Here is a 14527-nt window from a genome sequence, read left to right as displayed (position 1 = left end):
AGCTTCTAAAACTATGGAAAAAGACCCACATTTTCTTTGTTTTATTTGGGGACTACTCCCAAGCAGTGCTCAGAGAACCAGGGGGCCACCCCCAGCAATATTCAATGCACCTGGATAGAAAGTTCAATACTTGGGGGCCCAGAAAAATAGTACAGTGAGTGGGCAAGGCCTCGCACATGGCTGACCCAGGTTCAATCCCAGGTATCCCAGATCACACACTTGCCAGGTGTGATCCCTGAGCACAGAGCCAGGAGTAAGACCTGAGCACTGCCAGGCATGGCCCCCAAATCAAATATAATAGCACTGTAGCACTGTTGTCCTGTTGTTCATCGATTTGCTCAAGCGGGCACCAGTAATGTCTCCATTGTGAGAAATCAAATGTAATACTAATAATAAATTTAAAATGGTCTGGCGGCTGGAAAGATGGCTCAAGGGCTGAAGTGTATGTGGGTGCCCCAGGCGGGCCTCCCACAGTGCACGGTCCTCTGGAAAAAAGAAGGATCTGGCATCTCCAAAAAGAAACAACTGGACCAGTTTCTTCCACCTTCACAGCAAAGCAGTACCCCCACAGGCAGAAAACTGGAGGTTTGTTCTCTAAGGTCTACTGAAGAGCCTCAGCGCTCAGACAGGTTCTGTACTGAATGCAGTGGGAGGAGGGACACAGGCGCTCTACTCTGTCCCAGAATGGGAGCACCAGGCGCACCCCCTCTGCAGGACACTGGGCTGTGTCCTCCGCCAGCCAGACAGCCTGAGACCAAACAGGACTGGCATCAGGGCTTTCCTCAGCAAACCCTCAGGCTGTGCCTCCTTGCTGCAGCCCATCACCTCCAACTGCCCATAGTGCGCAGAATCCCCATGTACATTTTTGGGGGCTACCCTGAAATATAAGTTAGCCAAACATTATGCATTGAAAGACAAACCAACCAAAAAACCTTTCCAAATTGAAAGAGAAACAAACAAAAAGCAACTGAAAGGAAATGACTACTTTTACAAAATTCTCCCTTAAATTTTAAGAATTCTGGGCTGGGATTTGGCCATGTATCTGTGAGGCCCTAGGTTCAATTCCTGGCACAGGTAAAAAGAATCATATCCATGAAATAAAAACAAAATAAAGTACTATTTGGGGGAAAAAGCATAAAGAACTAAAAAGAACACTTCCATATTAAAAACATGAAAGCAGAGAGAACTCAAGAGAAAGGTCAAAAGACAAAGCCAAGGAAACCTCCCAGGGGCCAGAGAGAGGATAAGACGAAGGCACTTGCCTCGCATGCTGCCAAGCCCAGTGTGATCCCGGCACCATGGGGGTCCCCCAAGTCCTGGAGACCAGAAGGGCGGTCCAGGAACCTTGAAGTCTTGGTACCAAAACCCTGGCCCAGCTGGCTGAGAATCCCCAAGGAAGGGCTCAAGAAAGACTGTTTGGGAGACCACCCCCCAATTCACCCATTGAAGACCGTCCTTTTGGAGAGTGACAAACCGGGAAAACTGTCAGAAAACAAAGCAGACTTAGATGTCCAATCCAGACTATTCCATAATAGAATGGTCCCAGAAAAAGAGAACCAAGTGGGAGTGAAGAACCTCCCTCCGATGGCCCACGCGGGCCCCTCACCTCAGAAAGGCTGACGCGGCCTTCACGGCCTCGGCCGCCACCTCCAGCACTGGGCTGCTCACTGCCTCCTGGAGGGCTCGGCTGGTGTCACCACACAGGGCGGCGCTGCCGAACAGCCTGATCTCCTCGGGCTGCCTGGGGACAGTGTGCAGGGACACGCAGGGTGAGGGTGCGAGCTCCGGGCACAGAGCTCACTGACCCCCTTGCTCTCTCGCCACACCACTGCAGGCCAGACTCACCGAGTCAGGATCTCAGCCAACAGCAGCAGACCCTGCTTGTGCAGCTCTGGGTTGTTGCTCCTCAGGCTTCTCTGTAGGCTTTGCACCACAGACTCAATCCCTAAGGCAGAGACCAGAGCCCAGTGCTCACTCTCACAGCGGCCTGAGGGCTTGCCCGCAGGGCTCGAGCAAGTCAACCACGGTGCCTTCTCTCGCTCGCTTTGGTTAACCCCAAGTCCAGCACGAGCACTTAGCAAAGGCCCTGGGTGAAAGCCACTGGGTGAGCTAGATGAGCTAAAGCTTCTCCAGAAGATGCTATTCTTCCAGGATATCAGATCAGAATTCCCTTCCTCCAGGCAGTCTTCCCAAATCCACTCGGGCAAAGCTAAGAGCCTCCCTCTTCCTTCCACGCCTGTACTTCTATCAGCGTGGGGGTATCTGCTTCCAGACGGAGGGCCCACCTGCTCCATATCTCTAAGTCTCTAGGTCCCAGCCTGGCGTCTAGGAACAGAACAGAAGGCAAATGACTGAATGTGCTCTCAAATGCAGAGATGGTTTGAGAAAGTCCCTGTCAGGGCCAGAGCAATAGTATAGGGGGTAGGCACGCTGCTGAGCCGAGTTCAATTCCTGGCATGCCACAGGGTCCCCACAGGGGTTAGGCACGCAGCTAACCCAAGTTCAATTCCTGGCACAAACAGGATCCCCTGAGCCCTGCCAGGAGGGATTCCGAAGCAGAGAGCCAGGAGTAAGCCCTGAGCACTGCTGGGTGTGGCCCAAACAAAACCACACAAAATTTTAACTAAATAATTAAAAAATAAAGTCCCTCCTCGGGCCCAGGAGGAATTCACTGAGTGCCTTGTAGGATGCCCTTGCCTGACTGAACGCAGGTTCCTCAGCCATGAGAGGCAGCACGCCTGCAGACGGAATCTGAGGGAACCCAAGTGACAGGCCAGAGCCCCCTCCAGCAAGTCCCCACCACTGTGTCTGCTGCCGGCCACTACCAACCGTACACCGTGTGGCACTTGGAGAAGAAGAGCGGCTCTTCCGCCAGAAGGATCAAGCAGCTGTAGCTGAACCAGACAAGCACGTCGCTGGGAGAGGACAGATGCTCAAAGAGGAACTCTGGCCAAGGAAGCAGAGAAAGCAGTCAGCGACAGCGACAGGCTCGTGCTCCCTTCCCCGGGGCCTCCCGGGAGCCAGCACCTCGCGCCTGCCACTTCATCTCTTCACATCCCTGCGCGACAGACACGGTCGTGAGCTGGAAGGCAAGCCTGGAGAACAGCCGTGTCCTCCGGAATGGAGAGACACGGCGCAGGGAGAGCAGAGCTCTGTCACGACGGGGCTGGAACCTCCCCCTCACTCTCGGGACGGTGGGTCCCCGACTCTGCAGCACCATAAGCTGGGACCCTGACAGTCACCTGGCTTCCATCTGTCCTCTATGTCTACCTCTCTTTGGGCCCCAGTTTCCTCTTTTTTTTTTTGTTTTTGTTTTGGGGGGGTCACACCTGGCGATGCTCAGGGGTTACTCCTGGCTCATGCACTCAGGAATTGCTCCTGGCGGTGCTCGGGGGACCATATGGGATTCTGGGAATCAAACCTGTGTTGGCCATGTTGGCTGCGTGCAAGGTAAACACCCTATCCGCTGTGCTATCTCTCCAGCCCCCCAGTTTCCTCTTTTAAACAAGACAAGGACAGGGAGAAAATAATCACCCTCTATGTCTTGACCCACCGATGACTGGCCTTGTCCACTCCAGCTAGTGGCTTCCCTACTTTGAGCCTTCATTTCCCTGCCCTTGCGAGCACCCAAATGCGGTCCTGGGAGTGTGCACCCACACCATACGCCAGGACCCGAGAAAGGACAAATATCACAAACAGAAGGTTCTAGGTACCTGCAGCCCCCAACAGGCCCGCTGCGGGGCTCTGGGGTCCTCAGAGGAGAGGGCAAGCAGGGCCTTACCCGGGATGTCAGCGTGGAGGAAGGCCGGGGCGTGCTGTGCAGGAGAGTGGACGAGCACCGCGGCGATGCAGTGCGTGCTGGCCACCTGCAGCGTCTCGTCTCTCGAGAGGAGGAGCTGGAGAAAAAGGCAGCAGACCATGTCCCTGAGAGTCAGACTGATGGGAGGACGTGAGCCGAGTGCCACTAGGATCTCCAACCCCCTCAGAGAGCCTCAGGGATGTCTGCATCCTCCTGGACTCCATCACAGACGGTCCCTCCCAACAATGCTCTGCGAGGCCACTCTGGACTCAGGAAAGAAGAGTGAGCAGGCAGGGGGGAAACCCAACAATACCAAGCCCACAGAGGCACCCGAAGAGATGCCATCTGGAGGGGACAGCCTTTCCTGACAGGACTTCCCTATGTTCTTGATGTCTGCAGCAGGGCTGAGACTCGAGGACAGGGTCTGTGTGAGCCCCACTTCAGAGTACGCAGAAAAGAACAGCTGGTTCTAGAAAGCCCTGCCTGCAAGGCTGGCCTGTGACTGGGTTGGAGAAGCTGGATTAGGGGAGGGTTCCCACGGCGAGTGTGGCCATCTGTGCCCAAGCTGTGCAGTGTCTATCCTGGACGCCTGGCAGTGACTGGCCAGCCCTCGCACAAACCCTGCCCTGAGTCTTTCCCAAGCTTCCCCAAAGGCAGCACTGCTCCTGTGAGGAATCCGGAGCAGGCCGCAGTTCCTGGGCAGAAGCACTCACAGAAGTGTGGGCTGGCGCCTGCCCCAACCCTTTCTCTCCTGCTTGCTTCACTCGCTCTCCTTTCACTGTTAAAAACTCCTCACTAGGGGTACAGGTAGACACGAGTCACTGAATCTAAGGGTTGTTTGGGGGACCCTCAGCACACACAGGAGGAATAAAAGCTCATGTTAATGAACCCCACAGCTAATGAACAGCCCCATAGCTAGTAAGTGACAAGAACTAGGCAGAAACAGGTCACCCAAGACCAACTCTCGGAAACTTCCTACAAGTGAGATGCCCCCCATTAGAATTCGAGATCAGACTATTACTCTACTCAAAACATTTCAGTGAGGGGCAAGAGAGATAATGCAGTGGGGAGGGCACTTGCCTTTGATCCCGAGCATACCATGTGGTCCCCAAGCCCCACCAATATGATTCTTTGTACCCCACGTAGTTCCCTGCACCACCAGAAGTGACTCCTAAGTGCAGAGCCAGCAGTAACCCCCTGATCACAGGTGAGTGTGCCTCCCCCCAAAAAAGAAAAAAAGGGGGAAAAAGCCGTCTTAATTTTAGCTTCAAAGGAAAAGGACAGTCAAGTTCATGTCTAGTAAAGGGCAGCTGAGGACTGCAAGATGTCTAGACTCAATTCAGTTACACTGGACTTACAAACAGACACATAAGCAACTTCTGCTGGAATGCAAAAGGATTTCTAGAAGTTAATCACTATCTTGATTTCTTTTATAAAAGAAATGAAGTACTGTATTTTAAGATGCTACTGATGTCAAGCAAACCATTATTTCATGTAGTACTGAAAAAGGAAAAGAGCTATAATTAAACTATGACACACCATTGATGGTAAAATGTCTCCCAATTTCAGCTCTGTGAAATGGGGTGGGAATGTGTCTTAGAAAAATATATTTATCCATTAAGCAAAACAATGAACTAGAGTTCTGGTTCAAAATGAATGTTCCTTATTATACTGAAAAACATCCCAACCCTATCTTTCTGTCATAAAATTACAACAACATATCTGTCAGAAATCTTAATTAAGGTAGTACAGGGATTTGTCTTGCATGCAGCTGAACCCACAAAGCCAGGAGCAGACCCCGCTAGCACTGCTGGGTATCGTCCAAACTCCAAAAACTGTAGCACTGCACTGTCCTCCCGTTGTTGATTGATTGGCTCAAGCGAGCACCAGTAACGTCTCACAACTGTGAGATTTGTTACTGTGTTTGGCATATCAAATATTGCCAGGCTTTGCCGTGCGGGTGAGATACTCTCGGTAGCTGGCTGGGCTCTCTGAGAGGGGCAGAGGAATCGAACTCAGGTCGGCCGTGTGCAAGGCAAACGCCTTACCCACTGTGCTATAGCTCCAGCCCAATCGAAAAACATTTCCTAATATTAAGATTTGATAACTGAGTTCTCAGGCTTAATCTCCAGTCCCATTCAAGCCACTTCAGGCAAACACCCCTTCACTTCCAGCCCCCCTTCACCCCTTAACCTCCTTAGTCCAGGCCTCCCTGTTTGGGGAACACGGGAACTGCTCCCATCCTCTCGTCTCCCTCCTTCTTTCCCACGCCAGACGCTTTCCTGCTCACTCGCCACATCACGAGCTCCCTTTCTCCCAACATTTCCGCTTCACTGCGGCTTAACTGAGGCATGCCGTGGCTTTTCTTTCCCAGCCTGAGACTTGAACACAGTCTCCCGCATGCAAGGCAGGCCCTTGACCTGAGCCATATTCCCAGCTTCCCAGGGAGGTTGGGAATTACTTGGATGTTTCAAATGTCAGCTAAATGTCAGCCCTTCAGAGGAGTCTGGCCTGACCACATGATGTAGGTGCTCTCTCTCCTATGCCATCTTCTCTCCGTTTCCTTCCCAGCACTTTTCACAGTCTGTAATTACCGACTTCCTTGTCCACCTTCCCCACCCTACTGTGCAAAGGCGAGGCCCCCTTACACGCCGGGACAGTCCTGGTGCCTGACACGTCATTAATGCCTAACACTGGGAATTGCGGCTCAGTAGGTATCTGATGAAACAGATGATCGGTTGACCTTGCTAACCGCACTACACAATCACTGAAATATATTCCCAGGGACCTGAATTTGGGGATAATCTTTAGACAGTAGGAGAAAGGAATGGCATTCGATTTGGGCAATTACAAAAATGTCTGAATAGAGGTTTAAGAATCTCTCTCTGAATAATGTGGAAATCATCTGCCCCACAGGTAGGGGGAGGGTGTGGGATGGGGGGCATACTGGGGGTTTTGGTGGTGCAAAATGGGCACTGGTAAGGGATGGGTGTTTCATCATCGTATGACCAAGACTTAAACCTGAAAGCTTTAACTGCTCTCATGGTGATGCAATAAGTAAATTTATAAAAAAAGGAAAAAAAAAGGTAAGGTGGAGTTCACGCCCAATTCAATCAGCCTAATCAATGGCTGAATAAATAGCAATACTCCTACATTAAAAAAAAATCTCTCTCTACTCCCTGCCCTCCTCTCTCTCTCTCTCCTACTGGCACCTACCCACTCAGTGCTCCTGATTTCTCCTGGCACTATGCAAGGGACACTATGTATCTGGAGACCGTACCAGCTGCAGCATGCAAACATGCTGTCTAGGCCTCTGAGCTACTCTCCAGCCCATGCTGCCCTTCCCTTTTAAATCTTTATACTTTGCTCATCGTGCATTCTCCATTAATTTATTATTATTATTATTATTATTATTATTATTATTTTGCTTTTTGGGTCACACCCAGCGATGCTCAGCGGTTACTCCTGGCTCATGCACTCAGGAATTGCTCCTGGCGGTGCTCAGGGGACCATATGGGATGCTGGGAATCGAACCTGTGTCGGCCATGTTGGCTGTGTGCAAGGCAAACGCCCTACCCGCTGTGCTATCGCTCCAGCCCCTCTCCATTAATTTTTATGCTTTTTTTGGGTCCCACCCAGCAGTGTGTCTGGCTCTGTGCTCAGGGATCGCTCCTGGCAGTGCTTGGGGGGACCATGGGTGGTACCGGGGATCCAAATCAGTGTTGCTGCATTTAGGGCAAGTGCCTGAACCTCTAGTCATACTAGCTCCCTGACCTTTTGGAAATTCTTTGAAGCACGACATTACAACATTGATTGCTAAGCATTTTAGGGTGCCCTTGTGTACCTTAGGCACCTGTGCCAAATGCCTCCTCAGCTCACCCTCATCCCAAGTTTGCTGGGTGCTCTTAATAAAACGGAGCCCTCAATGATCCAAAGTCATCAACGGAAAGCGGTCTCCGCACATGCCTGTAGCTGGGAGCTGCAGACTAGGCACCCGTGTTTCAGAGCAATCTTGAGTGGGGAAGTGCTCTCTCCTCTCTGCTATCCCGTGCCTTGGTGCCCTATGAGGGCACAATTCTTGTATCCCTGCCAGGCTCAAGCCTGTGTTCTGACCAGGGGCTCTGTAAACTCTGGACAGCAGCAGAGAAATAAACACAGAGTAACTGCAAGGGGATTTCCTGGATTCGAGAAAATGCACGGGCCATTCGAGAGGCATCTTGGGAAGCAGGGTGACAGGGAGCTCTAGCTGCTAACGTCCACCACGTAACCCTCTCCATTTCTGCGCTGGGCTCCTCCTCTCTGCAGAAGCACCAGAATCTGTTCAACTACCATCAAATGAAGGTCAGCAGCTCTGCCAGAAACCAGGAAGACGGAACAGAAGGCTGAGCACATGCTTTCATGTGGGTAACCCTGATTTGATCCCCAGCACCACATGATCCCCAGAGCACTACCAGGAGTGACCCCTGAGCACAGAGACAGGAACAGTCCCAAGCACTGCCAGGTGTGTGGTCTCCAGAACAAAACCAAAAAGCAGCTCTGCCAAGCCCCGTGCTGAGCACTGGGGAAAGCCCTGGCCGCACTCAGAATCTGCCTGAACCACCTCCCCCAATGGATCCAGGGAGGTGGCTCAGAGGATGGGACATGTGCTTTGCATGCAGAAGCTGGATTCATGAGAGCTGCTGAAGCAACCCCTGGGTATTGAGTGAAGAGGAGCCCCTGAGGAGCTGGAAAAAATAGCATGGCGGGGAAGGCATTTGCCTTGCACCCAGACGACCCAGGTTCAATCCCCAGCTTCCCATATGGTTCCCAGAGCACCACCAGGAGTGATTTCTAAGTGCAGAGCCAGAAGTAGCCCCTGAGCATCACCAGGTGTGACCCAAAACAAAACAAGCAAAAAGACAAAAGACAAGGCTCCAAGTAATTAGATACAATACAGGTAATAACACTCGGGCAAAGGGGTACAACCTGCCTAAGGGAACCCAAGTGACAGGGAGTCCCAGAGACTCAGAAGGCGGAACAACAGATGAGCTGACCAAGGACGGGAAAAGCTTCCCGGGACGGAGGCAGCCAGGCATTGGCGGGCCAGGGATTGCTGTGTGTGGCTGGCAAAGGGCGGGAGGTGAGAAGGACAAGCAGAGTTCAGGTAAGCAGTTCAAGGAGCCCAACTTGAATTTTACCCCCGAAACAACTGAAGTATGTCTTTCTGTCGCTGCAGACACCCCTCACTCTCATGTGATGTGAAGGGAAGGACGTGCTGGAAAAACGTACAACTGAAAAGAAACCAACTTTGAGTCTTCTCAGAGAGCACTATTCTGGCCAGTTCAGAAACCCCTTGAAAATCACGGCCAGGGTCCGAGTGATTGTACAGCGGGGAGCATGCTGACCTTCCACACGGCCAACCTGGGTTCGAGCCCCGGTCTCCCAGATTTCCCCTAGCACATCCAGGAGTGATCCTGAATGCAGAGGCAGGAGATGCAGGAGAGGCAGGAAGGCAGGAAGGAAGAAAATCGCAGCCAGCGTGGAGCATAGGGACAAGGCAGGAGAACCCAGGCTCCCTCGATAGTGGACTGAGACCAGGAGGAAGGAGACAGCTACCTTTTTCAGGACCAAGGGCAGTGAGCTGGCTCCTGGCGGGCCCGCGACACCCGCGCTTCCCACCAGCGCAGACTTGCTCATGATCACAGACACGAACAGGTCGTACTTCAGCAGCTGCCTCAGCAGACCTGGAAACAAGAGCACTGGAAGTGAGTCAAGACAAGCACAGGCACCAGAGTCAGTCTAAGGCAGCCCAGACATGATCTAGAAACTTCTTCCTGACTCTCGAAATATCCCTGTCTTTAATCTTTTTGTTTTGTTTATGGGTATTTTTTTTTTTTTGCTTTTTCAGTCACACCTGGAGATGCACAGGGGTTACTCCTGGCTCTGCACTCAGGAGTTACTCCTGGCGTTGCTCAGGGGACCATATGGGATGCTGGGAATCGAACCCGGGTCGGCCGTGTGCAAGGCAAACGCCCTACCCACTGTGCTATCTCTCCAGCCCTGTTTATGGGTTTTTGTTGTTGCTTTGTTTATTTGGGGGGTTACACTGGGAAATGCTCAGGGTTTATTCCTGGCACTGTGCTCAAGGACCATTCCTGGCAACGTTTGGGGGACCTTATGCAGGGCAGGGATAGAATCTCAGGCAAGGCCAGCACCTTCCCCATTGCTCACTCTCTCTCTCGCTCTCTCGCTCTCTCTCTCTCTTAATCTTTTTCATGCTACTGTAAATAAGAAATTGTTTTATTAATCTGAAGAGGTGACTCCCAAGCAGTGCTCAAAGGACATGGAGGCAACTCCACTCAGCCAACAGGGCTGGGTAGTTCAATGCTGGCTTCGAGGATGCAGAACTGCGTGGGCCATTCCGGAACTTGGAGGTCACCCAGCTTGGCCTCGGGGGCCACTTCAACACTGTCATGCTCAGGAGCCTCCAGGGCTACCCCACCGTGCTGGAGAACCATGCAGGTGGGGGCCATAATCAGGGTCCCATACGTTGCATTCCTGGTCCCCGTGCCGTCCGGCCCCCCCACCAGCTTTTCTCCATTTTCCCAAATGGCTCACTGTGATAGACACACAAAGGGCTTTGTATCCTATACTGAATTTATTTATTAGTTCTGACATTTTGTGGGTTCTGTAAAGTTTTCTATCTATAAAATGAACTCATCTGGGGGCTGGAGCGATAGCACAGCGGGTAGGGCGCTTGCCTTGCACGCAGCCAACATGGCCGACCCAGGTTCGATTCCCAGCATCCCATATGGTCCCCTGAGCACCGCCAGGAGTGACTCCTGAGTGCAGAGCCAGGAGTAACCCCTGAGCATCGCCAGGTGTGACCCAAAAAAAGGAAAAAAAAATGAACTCATCTATGTAAGACGGACTCATCTATAGCCTATTTTACTTTCCTTTTATGCCTTGGTTTTGCTTGTGTCTCGTGAGGACTTCTAATACCGTGCTGATGGGAATCCCACCCAGTCATTGCACTGGGTTCCAGCTGGCCACACTTGATTGCCACAGTCGTGTGTGACCCCAGGCTGACGCCAGGCTGACCCCAGGCACAGCAGAGGCCTACTCAGAACGGATCTGCTCACTTGGTGCGGCTGGAGTGCTCGTCAGAGAGTGAATGGAGGAGCAGAGAAGAGAAACAGCGTGCCACAGACCACGTGCCCCCTGGTGCTCCTGCCCCGCACGAGGCCTCACCTGGTGACCAGTCTAGTGACACTTGCTCTGTCCAAAACATGCAAACTCCAGGACCAGAGAAAGAGCACAATGGGGAGGGCGTTTGCCCTGCATATATGCCTAGCTGACCAGGGTTCATTCCCCGGCACCCTATCTGCTCCCCGTGGTCCTGCCAAGAATAATCCCTGAGTGTAGAGCCAGGAGTAAGTCCTGAGCATCCCTCAGTGAGGCCCCTGCAAAAAAACAAAACCAGGACAGCACCCTGAGAAGCAGCACTTGATGGATCTCTTGTGTGTGCACAGGAAGCAGTGACAGAAGAGGCCGCCTGAATACTCTGGGGACCCAAAGCACTTCAAATAACAAGTAGAGAACCAGGCCATTCCCCTGGGGCCAGAGACACCACAGTGTCACCTAGGAGGCTGACAGGATGTAGGGCGCAGCATGAAGATCGACTTGGCAGCACCAACAGGACACACCACGCCAGACAGTGAAGGCCGGAGGCAGAAAAGCTTCTTCCCACTTTCTTTCCTCTTCTCCTTCTACAGGAGATGTGTCAGGGCCCACAGCAACTCCAGGCAGCTCTCAGACAGCCTGTGTTTCTCACCATCCAGCCTCGTAGTCTCTAACCTTCGCAAAGCAGCAAACTACCCCCATCCCCCATCCCCCAACACCAAAGCAACCAATATCTCAATTTCTCAAGCCAGGCCTCAAAAGCTGTTCTCGGCTTTGGGGTGGGGCCTGAGTATATGACTCACACGTGGGCTGGATCCAGAACTAAGTTAAGCAAAGAAAAAAGCTGCCCTCATCGACGGCTCCTTGACTTACCCAAGCAGTTGATCTGGAGCTCCTTTGTCTGGGCACTATCCAGGGTAGAAAGGAAGAGGGGACATAACTTCTCCCGAAAATGGCCAGAAAGCATCTCAGCTGCCCCTGGTGAGGAGTAGAGTTTCCCGTAGAGGTAACAGACGGAAGCTTGCACCCCCTCACTGGGGTAGACTAAACCTCGTAACAGATGCTCCATCAGATTACCTGTCCAAAACAGCCAAGGGACCGAGGAACATTGCAACGTCAATAGTAAATGAAACCCCAAACTATGACCCTCAAAGGGAAGTTAAGTAATCCCTGATAATCCCCACAATAAATGCTTTCAGGGCACTTAAGGGAAAGGGAAAACTAAGGCTTAGAGAAGTTAAGTGTTTTACTGTTGGATAAACCCTTTGTGAGAAGGAATTATTTTACATCTTACTGATAACAAGGGAGGTGGGGAAATAGGTGCTTCTATTCCAGACATAATTCCTTCTATTCAAAAAGATATTGTCTGGGAGGTACTTAATCAGTGTTAAAGCAATGAACAGAAGGCCGGAGAGATAGTATGGGGGATAAGGTGTTTGCCTGGCATGCAGCCCATCCCAGGTTCAAATCCCCAGCATGACATACGGTTCCTGTGCATGGCCAGGGGTCAGGCCTGAGCACAGAACCAGGTATAGGCCCTGAAGCAGCCCCCAAAACAAAGAGCAGAACTAGCTAAAGATTATAATCGAAGAACTAACTCTTCTCAAATTGGTCAACACAGAGTACATGTCAACAAGGAAACTGAAAGAGCAAAGAAGGAAAATAAAGACCCGTGAGGGGACCAGTGAGGGGACCAGCCAGATGAAAAAGTGACAGAGCAGGTGGGAGCCTGCTCATTCCCAGGGGTCACTCACTGTGCTCTGTCACAAGCGTGTCCGCCACGGCAGGGATGGCATCTACCAACTTGCCAAGAAGGGTAAGCAGAGCCAGGCTGCCGTGTGTGGAGGGTACGTCACACATCTGCGGAAAGTAAACACACACCGGCTTGATCAGCGAGATGAGACAGATGTCCACGAAGATGCACACCAGCTCCAGTAGCCCGCCTCTCCCACCATGACCAGGCCCCCTGCACCAAAAACCCTGATTATCCCAACAGCAGCAATAAAGGGATGCGAGGGGGAGAGAAGAAAAAATAAATGATTATAATATTATTTCTAAATCTTTTTTTTTTAAGTTTTGGGGGGGCTGGAGTGATAGCACAGCCGGTAGGGTGTTTGCCTTGCACGCAGCTGACCCGGGTTCGATTCCCAGCATCCCATATGATCCCCTGAGCACCGCCAGGGGTAATTCCTGAGTGCAGAGCCAGGAGTAACCCCTGAGCATCGCTGGGTGTGACCCCCCCAAAAAAAAGTTTTGGGGCTACCCCTGGCAATGCTCGGGGTTTACGCAGGTGAACATGTGGGATGCCGAGGATCATGCAAGGCAAACACTCCATCCACTGTACAATAGCTCCGGCCCCCATAATTATGATATGATTTATATATCTTTTTCTGGGGGGGGGTCACACCCAGTGATGCTCAGGGGTTAATCCTGGCTCTACACTAAGGAATTACTCCTAGCAGTGCTCGGGGGACCATAAGGGATGCTGAGCACAGAACCCGGGTGGGCCGCATGCAAGGCAAATGCCCTACCCACTGTACTATTGCTCCGGCCCCTATTTCTACATCTTAAACAACGAGAACTGCTCGTTTAATTGACGCCTTTGACTAAACTGAAGAAAGCAAGTTATGGGAGCAGGGAGAGAGCTCCAAGCTCGGCTTGGATAGAGAGAATGCAAGCTCAGCTGGCAGGAAGTTCAGGTTTGAACCCCACACAGAACGTTTCTCCAAATGCTGCTGACTGTGACCCCCAAACACCAAGCTAGAGGTAACAGCCCCATTACCTAATATGGCCAGGTGGAGTCCAAACAAAAAAAAAACACAAGGGGCCGGAGCAATAGTACAGTGGGGAGGGTGTGTGCCTTACATGCAGCTGACCCGGGTTCGATTCCCAGCATCCCATATGGTTCCCCGAGAACTGCCAGGAGGAACTCCTGAGTGCAGAGCCAGGAGTAACCCCTGAGTATCGCTGGGTGTGACCCAAAAAAAAGCAAAAAAAAAGAAAAGAAAACACAAAACAAGTTGGCATTTATTTAAGATGCTGATCAAAGCAAGTACCTTCAGTATTCAATGAAATATACAATCCAAACCAAAAATGTGACACTAAAAGAGGCAGTGACTTAATCAGGGAAAATCTGTATTATGTTTAGGAAGACAGAGAGTAAGTCAAGTAATGGTTATACCCGAAAGACTGGGTGTGCCGGTAGCAATGGAGGGGCTGAAAGGGGCAGGAAGGAAGCTGCAAAAAGCAAACTATGCCAATGACTCAGTGTGTGCGGTTAAGTCGCTTTTCCTCCCGGAATCTCGGTCTCTCATCTATCCAGCAAGTCTGGCTAATGTCTGAGGATCCTGACAGGTACTCAAGAACGCACAGCCGCTTACTGACCTCTCTGTGGCACTCATCCAGCAGGCAATGGACGGTCTGCTCGAGTTTCAGCTGAGTTGTAAGCTGGATAAGGACTGAGCACATAGACACAGCAGCATTACTAAGCATCAGAAGACAACCCAGAGCCCAGGATCTACCTAGCCTTTTTTCTTCCCTTATTGTAGACTGAACCTAGGGTCTCAT

At 51.6% G+C, this 14527-nt stretch overlaps 1 protein-coding gene across 1 annotated transcript in view; it reads right to left on the bottom strand.

Annotated features, from left to right (window-relative positions):
* MEI1 (meiotic double-stranded break formation protein 1) overlaps positions 1–14527 on the bottom strand; it is a 55127-nt gene that overhangs the window by 35060 nt on the left and 5540 nt on the right. The window contains 8 exon segments of the mRNA XM_056137477.1: positions 1607–1741; positions 1846–1945; positions 2830–2946; positions 3782–3896; positions 9395–9522; positions 11834–12037; positions 12715–12820; positions 14345–14418. Of these exon segments, the coding sequence (XP_055993452.1) occupies positions 1607–1741; positions 1846–1945; positions 2830–2946; positions 3782–3896; positions 9395–9522; positions 11834–12037; positions 12715–12820; positions 14345–14418 (979 nt within the window).

The sequence above is a fragment of the Sorex fumeus genome, unplaced genomic scaffold (genome assembly GCF_029834395.1).
Source record: "Sorex fumeus unplaced genomic scaffold, SorFum_2.1 ptg000125l, whole genome shotgun sequence".
NCBI classification, from domain to species: Eukaryota; Metazoa; Chordata; class Mammalia; order Eulipotyphla; family Soricidae; genus Sorex; species Sorex fumeus.
This window is presented reverse-complemented; position numbering and strand designations above follow the sequence as displayed.